We start from the raw sequence: 19,055 nt of genomic DNA, 5'->3' as shown, positions 1-19,055 counted from the left end.
TTTACTGCACTGAGATTATATCCTGTCTCCACCCGTCACAGACAGTTACAGTATAGCCTTAGCAACCGCTGAAACATGATAAATATTTCTGATTCACTGCGACCTCTGACCACCAGTCCTCCCTGTTGCATAACCACCGTCCTATAGCCTCTCCCACTATAGAAGCTCTCCTTCCCTTACACCTGAATTTGTAACACTTTATCATGTGACACTGTGATACCTGAGTTTCAACACCACTTTCAAAGCAATAATTTTCAGTACCATAACTCTATTTTAGTTTAACTACTTACATTAAATACGAATAATTAAAATATCTTGGAGACATAAATGCGGTCTTAAGGTTCCTGTTCTAATAGAATTATAAATCTAATAATATGTGAATAAACTGAAGAATCCGGTGCTCATTTTCAACCTCTACACCAACTTTACATTACTTTCTTTATTTCACACAGAAAGAGAAAACCATGCAAATAAGTTTAACTCCTGACAAAAATGAGCAAACAAACTCCAGGAGACTTTTATATTTGTAATTAGACCCCAAAAAAAAAAAAAAAAAAAAAGCCAAATGACACTGGAGTGGAGCAAATATATTTCCTGAGCGACAAAAGACACTTCAAAGACAATTTTTGTGCCTTTAATGTTTATTTGTGGGGCCCTCTGTGCCGGAACAAACCCTGAAGTTTTAACATGTCTACCACTAGAGGGAGCCAGAGGGATGTGGCACTACATCCTTCCATCAAGTTTACAATTGACTGAACTTTATGCATCTGAATATTATAAAACTATCAGTGCATTATCCCATATGACCACAGAAAGCATCAAACAATTCAGAAATAGTTTGTCTGACTGTGTGTCTATGTGAGTTTTAGCACAGTGTATATGAAGGTTGTTCGAAGACGTAAAAGTTTGATATCTCTTTGTGAGGTGAATTAGACATAAATAGTTTCTACACAGAGAGGGACTTTAACTAACTGCAGTCATGCTAAATTATTATTTTTATATTGTTCTTTTGCCTGTTTTTTTTTGTCTTTGTACATCTATAAATATCTGTCAGGTATCTTTTTCACTCGCGTAAACATCCTTATATTATCTCACCACTGGTTGTACCTTGTTAGCATGACGCTGAAATTGGCTGCAGCACAGAAATGTCCACTGCATGAGATTAAACAGTCTGTCAGATGTTTTGGGGCCTCCGCTGCAATGCCCCCGACCCCTAAAGGCTCCCCACCCTGTAACACCCCTCTGACTGCCTCAGTCCCTCCCCCTCTCTGAGATGTTCTGTTCTTGCAGTTGACATTGGCATTTCCATTAGCAGCAGCATCTTTGTGTCCTGTCAACATGGTCCATCATCACAAGGCTCTGATGTGTTTGCATGCTCACCAGCCATGTCGTCCATGAGGGGGGAAACGGATCATGGCAACAGGGTTAGCCTTGAGGCAGGTGAAGGCAATGTCAGTCCTCACGTGAAAAGATGCATGTGCAGCTAATGCAGCAGCAGCAGGCAAGTTACTCAGGCTACCTAGTTTCTTCAGATAGCAAAAACTGTGGCATCAAGATGTCGTATGGAGCCACTAGACATGCACACAGGGCCATGGTTGATTTCTATCACTGATATATTAATATTTGCTTGATGATTTTTCAAGATAAAATTACACCTATGCATCTGTTAGAAGTTAAATTCAAGTTCTGAGAATTAGATTGAAGTTTATCCAGATGACGTACTCTACATTTGGAATGACAGAACCAATGATAGAACATTTCTTGTTGAATTAACTTGACCGGTAAGTTTTACCTACCTTATGATATATATTCACACAGACAATTAAAGGGGCCATTTATAAGTGTTACAATGCTAGAGGTTATAATACGCTCTCTGAGCAGCGCTGCTTCTTCAGGGCCGTCTGGACGCTACAGTGAGTCGGGGCTAGCTGGTTAGCATGCTAACTTCAGTATAGTGACAGAACTAGAAGCAAAACAGGAATGAAGTTTGATGTTGAACTTGCAACGTTTCTTCTAGACTGCTAAGTTAACAACTGTTGATGCTAACATTGGCTATGTAGCGATAGCAAAACTTATGTATAGCAACTTCAAATCTAATCCTTAATGGAGCACTGCAGTGATTTTATAGCATTTCCATAAAAGGGGCAGACTTGTGATTGAGCAGTGCTGTTGTTTTTTTCAATGTCAATGTTTTAAAAATAAAGGAAAGGCTGTGGTTATGGTTTAAAAAAGGCAAACAGCACTATATGGCCATCACCCTGATTCCCCCAGCCTTATTTTTTTTATATAAATCCTAAGAATATCTCCTATATTGAATTTTGTTGGTGCAGTGACCCAGTGACTTTAAAGTGACCTAGAATTTGATGGTGGCACACTTCAATATGTTCAATATGTTACACTTGACAGGAGCAGAGAGGGCCTGTTGGCAGAGAACCTGACCTTTCATAAATCTCACCTTTGTTATTCTGACTTATTTACGAGTGTGAGATGAAAGCGTACCAGTGGGGGGGGGGTATTTCACATTGTTTAACTTATTTTACCTCCGTCCTTCAGCAGGCACATGGAGGACACTCTAATGCTCCAGACCTACAGTTAAACGGTTAAACTCACAGGGATCACGGCTTAAATGATCTGATTCTCCCGGAGCACAAATTACAAAACAAATAGATGCCTGTATCCCCTAAATCCTGCCTGCTGGGCTGCAGCAGCCGTGACCCTGGAGGCTACAGCAGGGAAAACAGTAGTCTGAATAAGGCGGGGTCGTGGAAAAAATGTAAGACAGAGACTCTCAGTGCTCGCGTAGCTGCAGCCGCACACTTGTTTTGCCACAGTAGGAAGTTGTTTTCAGTGAAAAGCTGTAAAATCCTGTACTGGCCAGCACCAAACGACACAGTTCATAACTATCTGATGAATATGGTGGAGAATTTAGCAGCTAAAGAGACAGATATTTCCCTCAGGAGATGGTAGAGACCAAAAATAGAGCTAAGTGGTAATAAACACAGCTTCAAACGAATGACAATGTTGTTCGGTCACTGCTGGATGTGAAAATTGGCAACTGTTTGCGAACACGTTCACTGTATCAACTTCAAAGGTGATAATATATCAGTGTTGTGTTCACAGCTTGTTTCTGCTGCCCCCAAGTGGCCAAAAAATCAACTGTTGCAGGTTTAAGTATGAGGCTAGAGGCAGGATGTGCGTAACATAAAGACTGTTTTAGACATTTTATTCTGTTTATTCATTTTTCTCACCCTAGAAAAGAAAGGAAATAAGAGCAATTTCCAAAATATTGAACTACACCTTAAAAAGTTGCTACATGTAAGTTTTTACTATCGCTACATAGCTAACATTAGCATTAACAGCTGTTTACTTTCTAGTCTAGAAGAAATTTTGTGAGTTCGGCATCAATCTTCCTTCTTTTAATTGCCAAGAGTCAATGTTAATTCATGTTTTGCTTCTTCTCTTGTTTGCCACTGAACATGGTTTCTTGCCAGGTAATAAAGGGCGTTGGCCATTAGCTTCAGCCATTGTTGCATTTATAAGAGGTTGGAATAGCAGTTGACTGTTTATACATCCAGTAGATATTGAGCAAAATAAGCATTTATTTGGTGTTGTGTTGTGTCCACTTCATGAATGCAAGTCCAGTATTCACTCTCCTTGTAGTTCTGCTTTGGTTGCCATCGCCTGGCATTAACTGCTACCTGCTCCACTTTCTTCAGCAGCTAATCACTGATGTTATCTGTCTGTTATTTGGTGTTACCAGGTGGTGTACGGTGGGTTTATCAGAGGTTGTTGCTGCTGGAGCTCAGCAGAGTTGGGTGAAAATTCCCTGTTGGTTCATCACACATCAATCTGTTGACGTGTGCAGCTCTGAAGGTGAAATGTTCATGCATGACAGGTTAGCGAGTGCAAGTCTGTATCTGCATGTACAAAATGTGTGCTGGTGTGTCTATATCTGACTAAATACATGCTGAACACACACGGTACCATGGTGAATAGTTCATGACATATCACTGACACCATCTTTAGCTGCATGTTCACAATACTGACCTCATCTTAAATGCATGACTCTAGGGTTAATACTCCTCTCAGATGCAATCAAATAAGGTGTTATGTATTTGATACTGATTCTGGAGCAATTTAGCTGCCCAGTCTGAACCAACAGAGGGTGAACACTGTGTACCAGCTCTTTCTGTGTTTGCTCAGATTTCTGCAGCTATTTTGTGAAAGCACTCACACATTCCTCCAAGAGCTTGTTTGTAATTACACGCGATTACATGTGATGTTGCAGCTACAGAATATATACTTTAGATGGTAACTTCTACTATCGTGAATCTGTGCCAACACGATACAGTTGTATAATATCTGCAGAGGATCACACAGCAAAGCACAAAGTGGTCCAAGAACACAGTGAACACTTGTGCATGTGTGCAGAATGAGTCTGTGATTCGCTGACGCAAAGTTTAGCTTCATTTTCAGTTCAGCTACAGATACAGCGTATATTAAAAGTACTGCACGTTCTATGTTATAGAGCAGAGTTCTCAATCTTTCCAGTCCCATTGACTGCTGCTTTAAGTCTGCTATAATGAAATAATGGACAAGAATGAAGCAAAGCAAAATATACAACTAGAACTTAATACAAGAAATAAAGGAGGCTGTGTTCACAAACAGAAAGTTGTTGTCTATAGAGTTTGTCTATAGCCAGTTTAACCCACTGTTAGCTTTCCATTCACAGTGAATTTACTGATAATTTTGCATGTTAAGTGTCAGTATTGTTGCTATGGTTACCTGCAATATACAGTACTATTTTTCATGACCACTTCCCAGCTAATCAAAAAAGTTGTATCTTGCCATTGTTAGAAATATTTTGTGTTCTATCTAGAGAATTAGATGCAGCTTCTAAGAGATTCAATATTTGTTAATTAACATATATATGAATTGCAAATATTTAAACACATCTGTTTTGACACTTACATTATTTACTAATCTTAATCAAAGTGCATAGTGAGTGCTAGTTCGGCATGTTAGGCTGTTTGAGGTGTCAGGAGAGGAGGTGCTCTCAGAGGAGATGAGTCTTCAAGAGATTCTTGAAGATAGAAAGAGAAGCTCCTGCTCAGAGTATTTGGAAGCTTGTTCCACCACCAGGGAACCATGAACAGGAACAGTCTGGACTGTGAGTGCCCTGTGTGCGGGGATGGCAGTGCTAGACGACAATCCTTTGAGGGACGCAGAGGCCGAGAAGGAGCATAAGTCTGTATGACTGAATTCAAGTAGATGGTGCAGACCCAGAAGTCGCTCTGTTGCTCCGTAAACTGCATATTGCATCATCTAATTTATTAAATGTGGTTGCATTTCTCTAGTATATATAACCTTTCAGCAGCATGAGTGCATGACTGCACACTGACATTCGTGTGTTTTTTGGAGGAACAACTGTCTGTAAAACGCGTCTGATCACCAGCTGGAGCTCCTGGTTTCCCAGTCTATTTATTTACCTCTCCATCATCACTGGTCTGTAACTGGGCAGCAGAACCATAAATGTGCTGCAGATTTCTAGACATGAGATCATGACCATCCTCCACGAATGTACTCCAGTTCAAGGCAAACACGGGTGCCCTCAGTCCTGTCAGTTGAGGGGAAGAAGCCTCCGCAGCCGACCGCTGTGGTCAGCTGGCATGCCAGTCTCATTGTGTGCCCACACAGCTGTGACCTTCTCAGGGATCATCAAGGAATCTACCCCCCTGATTGAGATTCCAGGTAAGATTAAGCACAGCCTCTGGAAATCTGTGTCAAGTGTACAGTGTATCACCCGTCACCCCTCAAAAGTGTGCCTCTTTTGTTTTTCAGGTCATGTGCAGTCAGCACCTGAAAGATTTACACTTCAGTGGCCCTCGCAGAAACCGTGATATGATATGTATTTAAAACTCCACCGCAACCATACCAGATGCTTTACAGAGCATATTAGGCTGAAAATACCTCGCAGTAAACGCAGCTCTTAAAACTGACCTGACTGTACGCTGCATGTCACTCAGTGACTCTGTTTCATGACTTCCTGTCAGGAAAACTGTGCTACGTGACTCTGCCATGCTCTGTACTGTAGGACTGCGGCATTTTTAATGGGATTTTTTAATGCACTTTTTATAGATCCTATAGATATGATGGTCTTTTATCCCACATATGTATTGTAGATGTGTTTCTCTCTAGTTATGGTCCTAACAGACAAGTTTTTTGTATTTATTATTGTGTAAAAACATTTTGGAAAGTAAGAAAAATGAATTAATAGGATTAGCTCAAAGATAGTTATGTTTCATTCTTCAAGTGTTTTTGACATTAATTTTTCAACTTTGATCCACATGAATAAATACTTTTTTATATGGCGTAGACTACTGTTGATACATCGTCCATTTATCATGTCACCTGACGTCTTTATTAAGTGTTTTTGTTTTTCTTTTTTGCCAAAACAGTATGTAATGGATTTTTTTTTACTGTGTGTATAAATAACTAACAGTTTTTTGTGGTTGTGTTGTAAAAGCTGACATGCTGGTTCTTGAAGACCAGACTGAGTTGGGGAAATGACAGGTGCTGGTGGTCAGGTCAGGCAGCAGCTGTCTGTGTAACTGTGTTATCACTTGCTTGCTTTTTTTTAATTAGTCTGATCAAGATCCTGGTATTCACAGATACAGACTTCACCTCTGCTCCAGTTGCTTTTCAGGTCTGAATAGTAGCGTCTGGAACATTTTATCTTATCTCACTGTGAGTAATGGGGCTGTGCGTGGAAGCTGCAGCTGCAACTCATGCTATTGGCATTTGTTATGTACAAAAAGGTGACGATATTGCTTGCTATAAAATGCTTTGAAAACACACAGGACATACACAAAGCATGACAGTACTCTGTGTTGTCATATTTCCTGTGACAAACACTACTATTGTCCCAAGATAATCTAATTGAGCGTGAGCTAAATATAGCACAGTGGAACACAAACATTTGGCCCGGGGCGACGCTCTCGGACCGATGTAAAGTACTGTTAAACCCTACAGCAACAGACACCAGTGTGGCCAATTAGCACAGAGTGAGAAGGTAGAAGGGACAGGAGGGCGACAGGGGGATTCGGTGTCAAGACCGAAGTATAAAGACTGAGCTGACTAATGGGAAGGTCAGGAGAATAACAGATGATGGTGATAAATACAACAGATGATAATGAGACAATCTGGTGAAAGACCGGTGTTGAAAAGTCTAATTTCAAAATGTTTGGTGAGATCAGATAGTTTAAGTGAGTTAATCAGCTAAATAATTAGCTACATTCTTTCTGTACTGTTTATGATCTGACAGATTAAGGTTTGGTTAGGTTTAGAAAAGGATCATGTTTTGGGGTAAAATTAGTGTTTTGTTAAGGTCAGGAGACCTTCTTCATCATGGCTACTGTACTAACCATTTAATTCAAGTTCAAAATAGTGATGTTTCTGGTTAAACAAAAAGGATCTTACTCTTCAACGAAAAGCTCTATCTGTGTAGGAATCCTCTCCATAATGTTGTCAGACACTTAAAACAATCTGAGACTCTCCGCAGCAAAAACAAGCACTTTAGTGGATGTACTTTGATTATATTGCTGCAGCTGTTCGTGGTTGCCAGGTACAGGATTCTTTTCAATACTGCACCGATTCCAAAGATTTCAATCATTCACACCCAAAAATATGGGAGAATAAGGGCCATGTTAAAAAACACAAGAGTTCAGGGTCAGGTAATGGTTACATCCATGTTCAAAAGGAACCAACACTACAGTTTTCAATTAAAAATATGCAGTTTCACATCATTTTTGGAGCATTATTATTATCATATCAGTGTAGAGCAGATAGACAAACAATACCCAGAAAGCTAAAGACAAAATGTGCTGAAGAAATTTAACTTTAATTATTAGATCTGAGAAACGTCATTTAGTTAGTCTAAATCCCTCCACAGTGATTTACATTAATTCAAGTTATGTGGTACCCAAAATAGCTTGGGTACAGGCCCTAAACCTTATATTGGTAAGGGAAACCCTGCAATGTAACACAATGATAATAAAACATGTTTAAAATGTAAAAAACATTTTGAAGAAGGGAGTGGGAAAGCATGACTGTTATAATGTACAGATTATTGTTAAGAAATTGCTTTATTTTTATTTTCCCTTCTTCCGTTTCTTTTCTTTAATATACTTGATGCTGCTATTTTTGTTTACGCAACGGTTAAACAAAAAAGTAAACACCAAAACAAAGCAGACATTTTTAAAAACCCTAATCTGTATTTTTGCTCCCTCCTCATTTCAGCCCGCTGTATCTCTCTCCCTCTCTCAGTCTATCATCCCTCCTCTCGCAGAGACACATGGCACTCTGGCATTCCACTCGTTCCATTATAACAAGCCACATTCCCTGGAACACTTCCTCTGCTCTGTCCCTGTTTGTGGTCCCTGGGTCCCAGAGCAGACAACCCCCTCTTCACCCCCTCACCTCCCCCCTCCTATACCACACACCCTCTCTTTCCCTCACCCCCCACCCCACCCTCCTCTGGTGCTTATCCCTGGACGTCTGTGGCTCCCACAGCAGAGAGCCACAAGCAGCCAGAGCTTCCCATTGAGCTGTCTCTCCTGACCTGTCTCTCTCTCTCGTCACTCACACTGGATCAATCAGCCCTAGCTGCCTGGTGTGTGTAGGGAGGAAGAAAGCACCCAGCACCAGGACCTAAAAACAAACAAACAAACAAACACACAAAAAAAAACGGGACGAGGAGAGGAAACCTGGAGAGACGAGCTCCATCACACCCATGAGAGACATGGGGGGAAAGGAGAAGAAGATTTTGGTGATTGCAAACGTCCCAAACTACCAAGGGTGAGTTTTCTGGGGGGGAGAGGGTTCTGGTTAAATCCAAAAAAATCTAGCATCTATAAAATATTTTCCCACTCTGACACATTTTCACTGTCCCATATTGGAACAGTATGAAGACATTTTGACCTGCTTACATTTGTGTTATTCTTCAGAAATGCAAAGCAATTTTAAACCTGCATAATGACCGTGTTTTAAATTCTGACACCTCTGCTCCTGTGGTATCACTTACATGCAGTGCAAGGTGCCACTTGTCAAGTTACCCGGCACACTGGTTAATTTAGTGCACATTTACTCTTTGACCAGGTTTGAAATAATATTTGACAAAAAACTTTTTCCTCGTGTGTATTTTAAATATGTTAAATTTAAAGAAAAAAAACAAAACAACCTTTTAAACATTTAGTTTTGTACGGTTATTTTAAAACAACCCAAGAGGGACCTCTTTTGTCTCTAATCCAGAGCTGATTCATGCATAATTCTGGTGCAAAACAAAATGCGACTCCATCTGCTGTGGACTAAAATAAGGGCTCTGCTTTGTTCTTGGCGAAACGGAAAAGTACATTGGGTAGAAGTTCTACAGTTACACTCTTCTGCCGAGGTTGCTGAGTTGTTGTCAGAGTGAAGGATTGGAGGGGCTGCAGGGCACTGAATATGTGTGGCACAAATGGGTGTGTATACATGTGCATACTATACAGCATGTGTCTGTACGTTTATGTGAGTAATAGTGGTGTGTTTGTGCGAGTGCAGTGTAATGACTGAAGTCTGTGCATTTTCTGAGAAACCTGCAGGGAGTTACTGCACTCATCTGCACTCTGTGTGTATGTGTCTGTTATTTATTTATGTGTGTGTGCATTGTATACAGCACTTACAGCAGAATTTCAGGGTCGCCCGGGTTCGGTAACAGTTTGGCTCTGTCCACAGAGAACATCCCCCGCTCCAACTATTTGCATTGGACACTCCAGAGAGCAATGGCGATGATACGTTGATCATGACTTGGCTTTAGCCGCGGTGAAAGCTGCAGTTGAGCTGGCAAGGCTGGAAAGGGGAGAATGTGGAGTTTAGACAGAGAAAAATAAACCTGTTGATCACTTGATATTATCGTGTCGGGCAGTCAACATGTCTAATTTGAAGCCAATTAATTTGAAGAGTGGCTGCAGTCACTTGAGTATCCGCACTAATGAAGGAGAGTGGGCTGTTCAGGATTTTCTCTTCTTTCTGGTGGATGAGTCTGCAGCTGAAGGAGAGGGAATTTAAAGATCGACTTTTCATATACATATTTAAACGTTATCTTTATTTGCCTGAGGTGAGATAAAGGACAGATTTGGCTGGATGATAACGTCCTGTACTATTCTATTCTCCTCTCCATACACACACACAGACACCTCCCCCACATTCCTATGGTTTATAGGCTTTGACGGCTGTTTCCATGCGACTAGTAAACCAGGACAGTAGAGACCCCTGAGAGAGAGAGAGAGAGAGAGAGAGAGAGAGAGAGAGAGAGAGAGAGAGATAGCAACCAGGGGTGAAGACTGTCCGTTCGAGGCCACCCCTCCTACTCAGGCCGTCTGGGACTAGATCCTCTGTCCTGGCCTCTAATCTACCCTGTTGCTGTTTCTGTACAATGCTCACATGTAACAAACAAACCCTGGCAAAGCTAGGCCTTGGATTACTTATGCACTTTTACATAAGTATGTACAACATACATGGATGCGTGCACACAACATAAGGAAACAGCAGACTCCTCGTCTCCCCCCAACACTTAGTGTTATCTTAGCTGAGAGTGACTACAACGTCTGTTTACCTAGCAGCGGGTACACAAAGCAGAAGCTGAGATACTTTGTAGATTTTAATTTCAGAATGTGCCACATGAAATGTTAATTGGGCAGAACTAGTCCACCCTGACTCATTGTGCAATATTTAAGTATGGCTTGTTATCTTACACCAGGTCAGATAAGGACTGAGAAGCCCACTGCTGTGTCAGATAAAAGTTATTATTTATAGTCCATTTTAAATGCAGGGATACTTGCTTCTTCAAATATGAAATCTTGGGATTATTTCATACTAATTACATCATTTTACATCAAAAATACTCCTTCCAACAAACCCAGACCTCTCTTCTTTTCATGTTTTATCACACTGTAAAGATAGTTACCAACACAAACGAGACTCATCTGTGAAAGCAACACTCTCGCTGCCGACAGCTGTTGATGATCAAGGAATAGCGCAATTACATCAGATAACTACTCACTAAACCACATTTTCTATTTCTACATGTGTTAAATACACAAGACACAGTGTGTAAATGCCCAAGATTAGGAGCTGTTTGAAGTTAGCGTTCGTGGTGCGAGGCTAGCCGTATCCCCCTGCTTCCAGTCTTTGAGCTAAGCTAGGCTAAAAACATCCCAGACCCATCTTTGTGCAGAATGCACTGAGATTAAACTGATTTCTTGAACGTTTTCTGTTCTGTCGTGTTTGTGTAAACTAAACTAAACTTTTTTTTGTTGTTTTGTTGTTTTATTTTAGCAAAACATTCACTCCTCTTGAGTCTAATTGCTAAAATTGTGTTGGTGACAGTTACTCTAATATGACAAAATGCAAACTCCCCCTTAGATTAGACTCTTTATGTAACACAGAGGGTGTTTTTTTTTAAAACCGTTGGTCAGGTTACAAAGTGAGGACACATTTATTTAGGGTTTACTACACCCTTTATTACTCCAGCGCCATTTTGCATCCCTGTAACCACCTGAGAGGACATGAAAGAGAGTGACACAGGGCAGTGTTGTATTGTCACCTGTTGCTACTGTCTTTCATTGTGTCTCTGTTTTTAACACTCTCCACTGTCCCCAGCTTGTACCTCGAACAATTACCCTGTCACTATAAACCCACAGCTATGTATAGACTTTGATACAGCATTTGGCCACAATCCTGAACACAGAGAAATAATTTTAACACCAAAAACATCTCGATGGTGTCTCCTCCTATTAGCATTACTGCCATAATCACCACTTATCATGCATTGATTTTATTCTGCTAGAGACTCAGTGAACAGAGCAGGCGGGCAGGTTTGCGATGTTCTCTCTCGTCAGGTGCTCTTGTGGAACATTTGGCATTTTAGTGGGGGATCTGAACGATGCCGACCCTCCTTCTCTTTTTTCTCTTGCTCTTTATTCATCTAAACATACACTCAAAGACTCACAGAGCCCTCCGGAGTCTTCATGATTCATTGCTACTTTAAGAGTTATGAGACACACGCAGTTCTTCCTATCGGTTACATGGAAGGATTACCATGGAGAAGACAGATAGGAACCCCCCCTGCCGTTTTATAGAGGGGGATTACCAAGGGCCGCCAAGCAAAGTAAACATACACAAACTACAGCATTGCTTGGACGGTGACACACTCGCCTCCAGCACGCATGCACCCATAAAGCACAGCCACATACCATACACAATACCCTTATGTAACGGGTGGTTAAAGCAACAACTGCAATGAGTCAAAGCGACCACAATGGAAAGCAATCTGCTCAGCTTTAATTCCCGTCTGCCTGGCAACAAGCATTGTGACAGCTCCTGCCTTTTAATGGTTTTTCACCGATGGAGGTTTTCCATTTCTGGTGATGGCGTGCCCCTCGACCCTCGCCCTGTGCTGCAGAGCGCCCAAAATAAAGCCCTTTAAAGTGACTGACCCAGGGTCAGCCAGTCTCCCAGGAGCATCAGGGCTCGACACCGTCAAAACAGGCATGGGGGGGTTCTTGAAAGGCGCTCTTGAAAACACCAAATTTAAAGGAGGAGGCTGGGTGGTGGTCAGGTCAGACAACTGTCGTGTCTCACAGTGAGTGATGGAAGAAGTACTCAGCTCCTTTACTTTAAAAAGAATTTACTTAGAAAACTTTAAAGAGAACATGTATTCGTCAAGAGTGCTCTCATTAATGTGCCTGCATCTGTAGTGAAAACACTGGGGAGGTTTCATTGCATTTAAAGTTGTTGGAAGACGACATGCTCCTCAACATGTGGTGAAAGTTCATGTCATATACACTGATGGGAGAGAGTAAAATCTGTAAAATGAACAGATTTCAGATACATGTAGTGGAGTAAAAAGTACTGTAATTACTGCTATAATGTTGTGGGGCAACAATATAAACTCCTCCAAAACATAAATATTCCCATTAAGTATCTGCTGCATAGTACTCTTAACCTCTGCTTGTAGTTGTCTGACTAAACTTACACTCACTCACTTACAGATGCACACTTTATAAATAACTGCACTTCATGCCAAATTGGTTTGGATAAGGGCATCAGCTGTATGTCCCAGTTATACAGAATACCGTATCGTTGATGCAAAGTGCCACAGAGATGTAACTTTTCTTAACAAATTCAAACCACATTTCCAGACATTATGTTGTGAAATTATCCCATCATGACTGCAGTAATTCATATCAACATCCACCCTGTGCTATGCATTTTGCTGCCTTTTAATTAACAGTGTAATTAGTTGTGTTAATAAAACTTCACAGTTAATGCATCCGCAGATTAAACCGAGTAAACACCAAGTAAAAACCAATTATAGAGTTTGAAGTTCTGCCAACTGTAAATAAATCACCAAATGTAAAAAGGCCAACATAAGGAGCAGTGACAGGTGCATCGCTGGACACTCTTTTGGTTTTAGCACCGGAGTTGAAATCCTACCCTGAGAACGCCCCTGATGCTGCATGAAGAACAGCCCTGGCTGCTACATACAGTCGGCATCAGAGGCTCATGCACCGTGCTGAAACTACAGCCATTCTCTGACCTCTGTAATTGTCAAGCAAAGGCAGGACATTTACACTCTGGAGGTATAAATATCCCCAGTGATCTTCCATGACTCCCCCAGAGGCTCAACAGGTAGAGCGCAGCAGAAAGCCAGCTGTCACCAGCAGGCGTCAGGGCGGATTTCTCCACCACATCATCAGTCATCCCATTTGGATCTGAGATACTGGCTGCTCACTGGAGGGTTGGATCAAAGCATAGGGAGTGTTCTGCTATTTCAACAGTGCAGTTTAGAGTTGGGCAACAGATTACACAAGAGACTTAGCTATACTGTTTATAACAAGGTAGTCATTCCTTTGATATCAGTGGCTGCATTAAGCAAGTGAAAGCAATGTTGCAAATCAGTGAAGACTTAATTTCATTATCAGATTTATAGACTTTAAGATGTTTAGAAGATTTATAGCATTACATTGTTTATGTTGCTGCAGCTAAAGGTTATTTTCAGAATCAATTAACCTGCAAATTATTTTCTTGATTAAACATTTATGTCTATAAAAGTCAGAAAATAGTGAAAACTGCCCATCACAGCTTCATAAAGTTTATGCTTTCAAATTGCTTTTATTTGTCCAACCAACAGTCCACAAACACTAATATACTCAGTTTACTGTCACACAGGACAAAGAAATGAGCAAATCTTTATAATTGTGAGGCTGGAGCTTGGCAATTTTTGGCACTTGTTTGCTTGAAAAATTTCACTCCACTTCCAACTGCAGTAAAAAATTACCCACACCCTAATCAATACTAGATTAAGAAATCAATCAGTTAATAGTTATGTCTATAAAATGTCAGGAAAATGTTTAAAATGTCATGCTTTTCTCAAATTTCTTGTTTTGCCTGACAGTTAAAAACCAAAAGATATTAAATTTACAAACATTTTAACCAAAAAAAAAAGCAACAAATTCTCACATTTCAGAGGCTGGAAGTCAAAACTGTTTGGAAATTATGTGACACAAAAGATTACTCAAGTGTCATAATTTATTTCTGTTGATTAACTAATTGCTTTGACTAATCAGCAGTATCTATCTAACAGTAGATACGAACACCTGTTGTATATCTTAAAGGTTAAAGGTTAATAAAAACCTTGTTGTAATTTCAGGTCAGACAAGAAGACTCTGTGTAACGAGTCTGTTTCTGCTAAGAATGGAAAATTCTTGTCATCAGCGGTACCACCGCCGATACCCATGTCCCCCATCGTTGAGAAGATGGAGGGGCTGAAGGCGATCCGTAACCGCAGCAACAGCCTTCGTCTGGGTCGACTGGCCTTCTACCGGCACCTGGAGAAGGTGGAGACCATGCGCTGTTTCTGGGAGCTCAAACACGTGGAGCTGGAGGGAAGAAACCACCAGGTAACACACACTGCTGTTATTCTCCTCTCTGTTACGAGTGAGTCAGCATGAGACTGACTCTGTGTTTGTGACAGTGTTGTGCCCCCTGATGGCAGCACCACCATATGCATGACCTAAACTACAATCAGCAGAGAACTGAAATAACCTACAGCAAACACTATTCTGGTTCTCAGCACCTGTTGGCAAACGCAACAAGCCCTGACAGGTGAAATGCAACAAGCTCACTAGAGGGAGCTGCAGATCTTTAAATGCTTCTTTGAACCTCCTCAACTCAGAGACTGTCTCACACACACATGAAACCACAGACTGAATGAATGTCTGGCATTTGGTCAAGGACACACACACACACACACACACACACACACCACACACACACACACACACACACACACAGGTCTAGCTGCCACAAGATGGCGCCCTGGGCCACTTTGAATAAAGAGTGCAGAGCCTCTGAATATACGAGCCACTGTTAGTGTCAGTTACAAACAACAGACCATGTTAGATGTTAATTTCAAGCACAAAGAAACAATTTAATGAAACAACCCTGCAGCCATGGTTCATTTTAATGTTGAGACATTTATAATTTTTTATTCATTATAAGTGCTTATACAGTAGCACTGGCACTTGAGCTGTAAGGAACCAAAGGCAACACTTTTCAAAACACATAAAGTGATTTACAGCACAGATAGAGATACTAAACAGTGAAAAAATGATAACTTCAAGACTTCAGACTGCACCATTTTCATTTCAGTTACACTAAAACAGCCTGTATCTTATGTTATGTGTAGCTGAACTACAGTTTTTACTTTTCTGTTGTACACTGAATTGCCGCTGATGGTGATGAACAAAACAAATCAAAACCTCCAAACTGTGGGTTTTGACAGGCATGAAAGCCTGTACACAACTAAGCGGAGGAAGTGTTTGCATTGTGAGCGTTTGTACTTTATGTTGTGTGTTTAATTTATTTGGTCGTGCCGGACTGTAAATCAGTGATGCTTCTAATGAGACCACCAGGCAGCGCTCCAGGAAATGTTTCAGTTATATAGGAGGCACTGTGTGTAATTCAACACCCTCAGCCTATCACAGTGCTCCTGTGAACAACTCTATCACCTCCCTCCCTATCTCTGAACTCCGACCTCAGCTACACCTTCGCTCCACCACCTTTCCCTCTCTTCTGTGTCTCTGTTCTCTTCCCTTCATCCACCCACATGCTGTTTCTACTCCTCATAGTTTAGCTACAAGCTGTTCCAGTTATCAGAAGCATGTCAGATCCACCAGCTTCATTACAAACGCTGTCACTCCACGTCTGCTCTGTGCAGAGGTTCTCCTCAGATTGCCACTCAGGAATATTTTTTGTCTCAGCCAGGGGTCCTGCTCTGTAACCCCTGTGACCCTTGAACCCACCCAGCTGTTGCCGCTTGTTAAACCAAGCTTGCTTAAGACTGTTGTGCTCTAAAAAGAAGACTTTGAAGAATCTACAAAGGAATTTTACAACAACCTGCTAAAACTGGCCACCTGTAAAACCTTTTATCTTTCTGAAAGGATAAGAAAATGTACACAGAGGGATAATACGCAAAAATAATCTCTTCTAAGTGTCTTTAATTTTGATTTTTGGGGCAAAAATTACATTCTTAAATGTAAACACACATTTCTGCGTGGTTTCCTGAGGTTGTGAACGGATGGAAACCACCACAGACAACACAACAAAATCTTCTCATCTCTCACAGAAACGTGCAAAGGCACCAAGGTTAAAAGCCCTTCAAACTGTAAACCCACGAGTTTAGCAGGGCACCAGGAGGGATCTGATCCGCCTGAGCGCTGTGGTCACATTCCACTATCCAGTATAAATCATCAGCTCCATCCAGACAGATAGTTGTCGCTCACACAGGAATCACTCGCAGTCCAAAAAGGAAACTCTGCAGTTCTCTGCTGACAAACCTAATGGAGTGGATCTGTACATGTTCGTCTGTATACAAAGGAGGAACAGGAGTCAAGACAAACTTAGCAGTGCACAGATGCAGGTGTTTGTTTACAAGTGTGCGTGCCACTGTATACACCTGCAATGATGCATGCAAACAAGTGTGCCTGTTTCTGAGGTATAGCGTGGGGCAGAGCGACTGCCTGACAGATATACTTAGGAGTATGCATGCATGAAGTGCTGTGTCTGAAGTTAAAGGATACCGCAGGGGTCTCACTAACATGCCTGCAGCAGCAGTAGGCATCTGATTCTGCGTACAGCAACGACACCCTGAACCCAACACCACCTGTCCCGTTCTCGTCTCAGAGACGGCATGTTCTCTCCTTTTAGGTCCTGGGGTGGGAGGCAGGGAGGAAGCCGGGTGGTGGGTGACAGCAGAGAGCTACTGTTCTTGTTTGAGTCTGTAGTGAGGGAGAGATTGTTCATTCAGTGCAGAGCTATAGGAGCCCGACTATTTCACAATCAACACCCGCTGTCTCGCCCCATGTCAACAACTTGCTGCCCGCCACCTGAGACTCCTTCACCACAGGCGGCAGAGAGGCTGGGTTAAGACAGACAGCCTGTGCAGGTGGACAGCAGGGACAGGAAGAGGAACGCTTCCAACATGGAGAACTTCCTGAGGGATAAAGATGTTTGGATATTGGGGAGTGTGTGTCTGGTGGCTACTTTCCTGTGGCGACGACTGTGGAACTTATTTTCCGTCAAGAAGAGGGGAAGGACCACAGCATCAGATGTACAGGTAAAACAGAGAGAGAGAAGTTTGTGAATGTGGGAACATGCCACAGGTTCTGAATGAACACATCAACAACAACACATTGTTGATTATTGTACTCAGCTTGTGGATTATGGACGAGGCAGACAGGCTGCAGGCCTGCATGAACCGGAAATAAGGTAATGTACGTTATCATATCATCACCCGCACTGATGCTGTCTCTGTGCCAAAGTGAGAGCGTTCACTGACCGATCTGACTGAAGCTGTTGATGGTGTTTGTCGCCTACGCCAAAGGAAATCAAGTTTGTTTGCTTGTTAAAAACCCGTCTGCAGATTGGACTGATGTTCACTAGAAAGTTAAGTCACAGAACAAGTGACCAGGTTCTGGTCTGGATCTGGATCCAGGAATTGACCACTACAGCTAAGGGCATTTCTAAACATTTTCTCTACTTATTTCTAAAACACTTATTTGAATTTGTTGTCCATCACTGTGAATGCACAGTCAGACGCACCTCATGCACTGTAGGTGGTTTACTTATCATATCTTTGAGTCTGGACAGAGGACCCTGGATTATTTGACCTCAGTTGTGTGGGTACACAGTGGGTGGCCTAGTTTACTTCAGCTTTTGCTCATAGAGGAGGTTTCTGGTGATGTGAACAGACTGACATGGTCCAGAACTGGTCCTCCCCTGGATAGAGGGATTACTGATTAATCAGGTCTGTGTGGACACGTTACAGACTAATCAGCTGATTTAACTCTGGCATCTGGAACCTTTCTGCTGTTGGATTTAAACACATGTTGCTTTGACAAAACAATGCAACTACAATAGTCTTTGGCCAGTGAAGCCATACTTCTTCCATCTGTGTGTGGTGTGTGAGCTCAGGACAGTCAGTGGAAAAGATAACGTCATTTCACATGCGTCACACGCTTGTCACCAGCAGTGACATCTAAATTCTGTCCAACAGTACTTAACTCCACCACTCCATCCAGACGAGCCAGGGCCCTCTACGATACACATACCGCGTCCAGTATAAACCAGTTTAATATGCTAACATAATCCAGCAGGAAGCAAATGTAATTGACTCCTCATAAAGTGGGAGAGCTATGGTGCTTTTCAGCAGTTAAAGCCTGTCAGTGTCAGCTCAGTGTTTTTATTACTCTGTCTTGTTGTCTCTGCTGACAGTAGGCTTATTACAACTGGATTTATAACTCTGTTTGTCACTTCTACCATCCCGACACATGTTGTCAGCACTGGTTTTAAGCTGTATAAATAATTAAATAATAGATGAGACTGATAGTGACAGAAAGTTTGACCTCTCAAGCTTTATGAAACCTGGACACAGAGCAGGTTAATCCTGTTACAGT

The 19,055-nt window shown here is 41.7% G+C and overlaps 1 protein-coding gene across 2 annotated transcripts in view; it reads left to right on the top strand.

Moving 5' to 3' along the window:
* The first annotated feature begins 8,596 nt into the window (after nt 1-8,596).
* Nucleotides 8,597-19,055, top strand: part of mylk4b (myosin light chain kinase family, member 4b) — a 28,615-nt gene continuing 18,156 nt past the window's right edge. Inside the window, exons 1-2 of one of the 2 annotated variants that reach the window (XM_018670930.2) lie at nt 8,597-8,856; nt 14,750-14,999. In XM_018670930.2, coding sequence (XP_018526446.1) covers nt 8,792-8,856; nt 14,750-14,999 — 315 coding nt within the window. In that variant the 5' untranslated portion in view covers nt 8,597-8,791. Of the gene's footprint in view, nt 8,857-14,749; nt 15,000-17,081; nt 17,717-19,055 lie in introns of those variants that run through there. The other variant, XM_018670931.2, reaches the window with a different exon arrangement.

Source organism: Lates calcarifer, linkage group LG17 (assembly GCF_001640805.2).
Source record: "Lates calcarifer isolate ASB-BC8 linkage group LG17, TLL_Latcal_v3, whole genome shotgun sequence".
Taxonomy (NCBI): Eukaryota; Metazoa; Chordata; class Actinopteri; family Centropomidae; genus Lates; species Lates calcarifer.
Note: the sequence above shows the minus strand (reverse complement) of the source record. Positions and strands in the feature narration are given on the sequence as shown.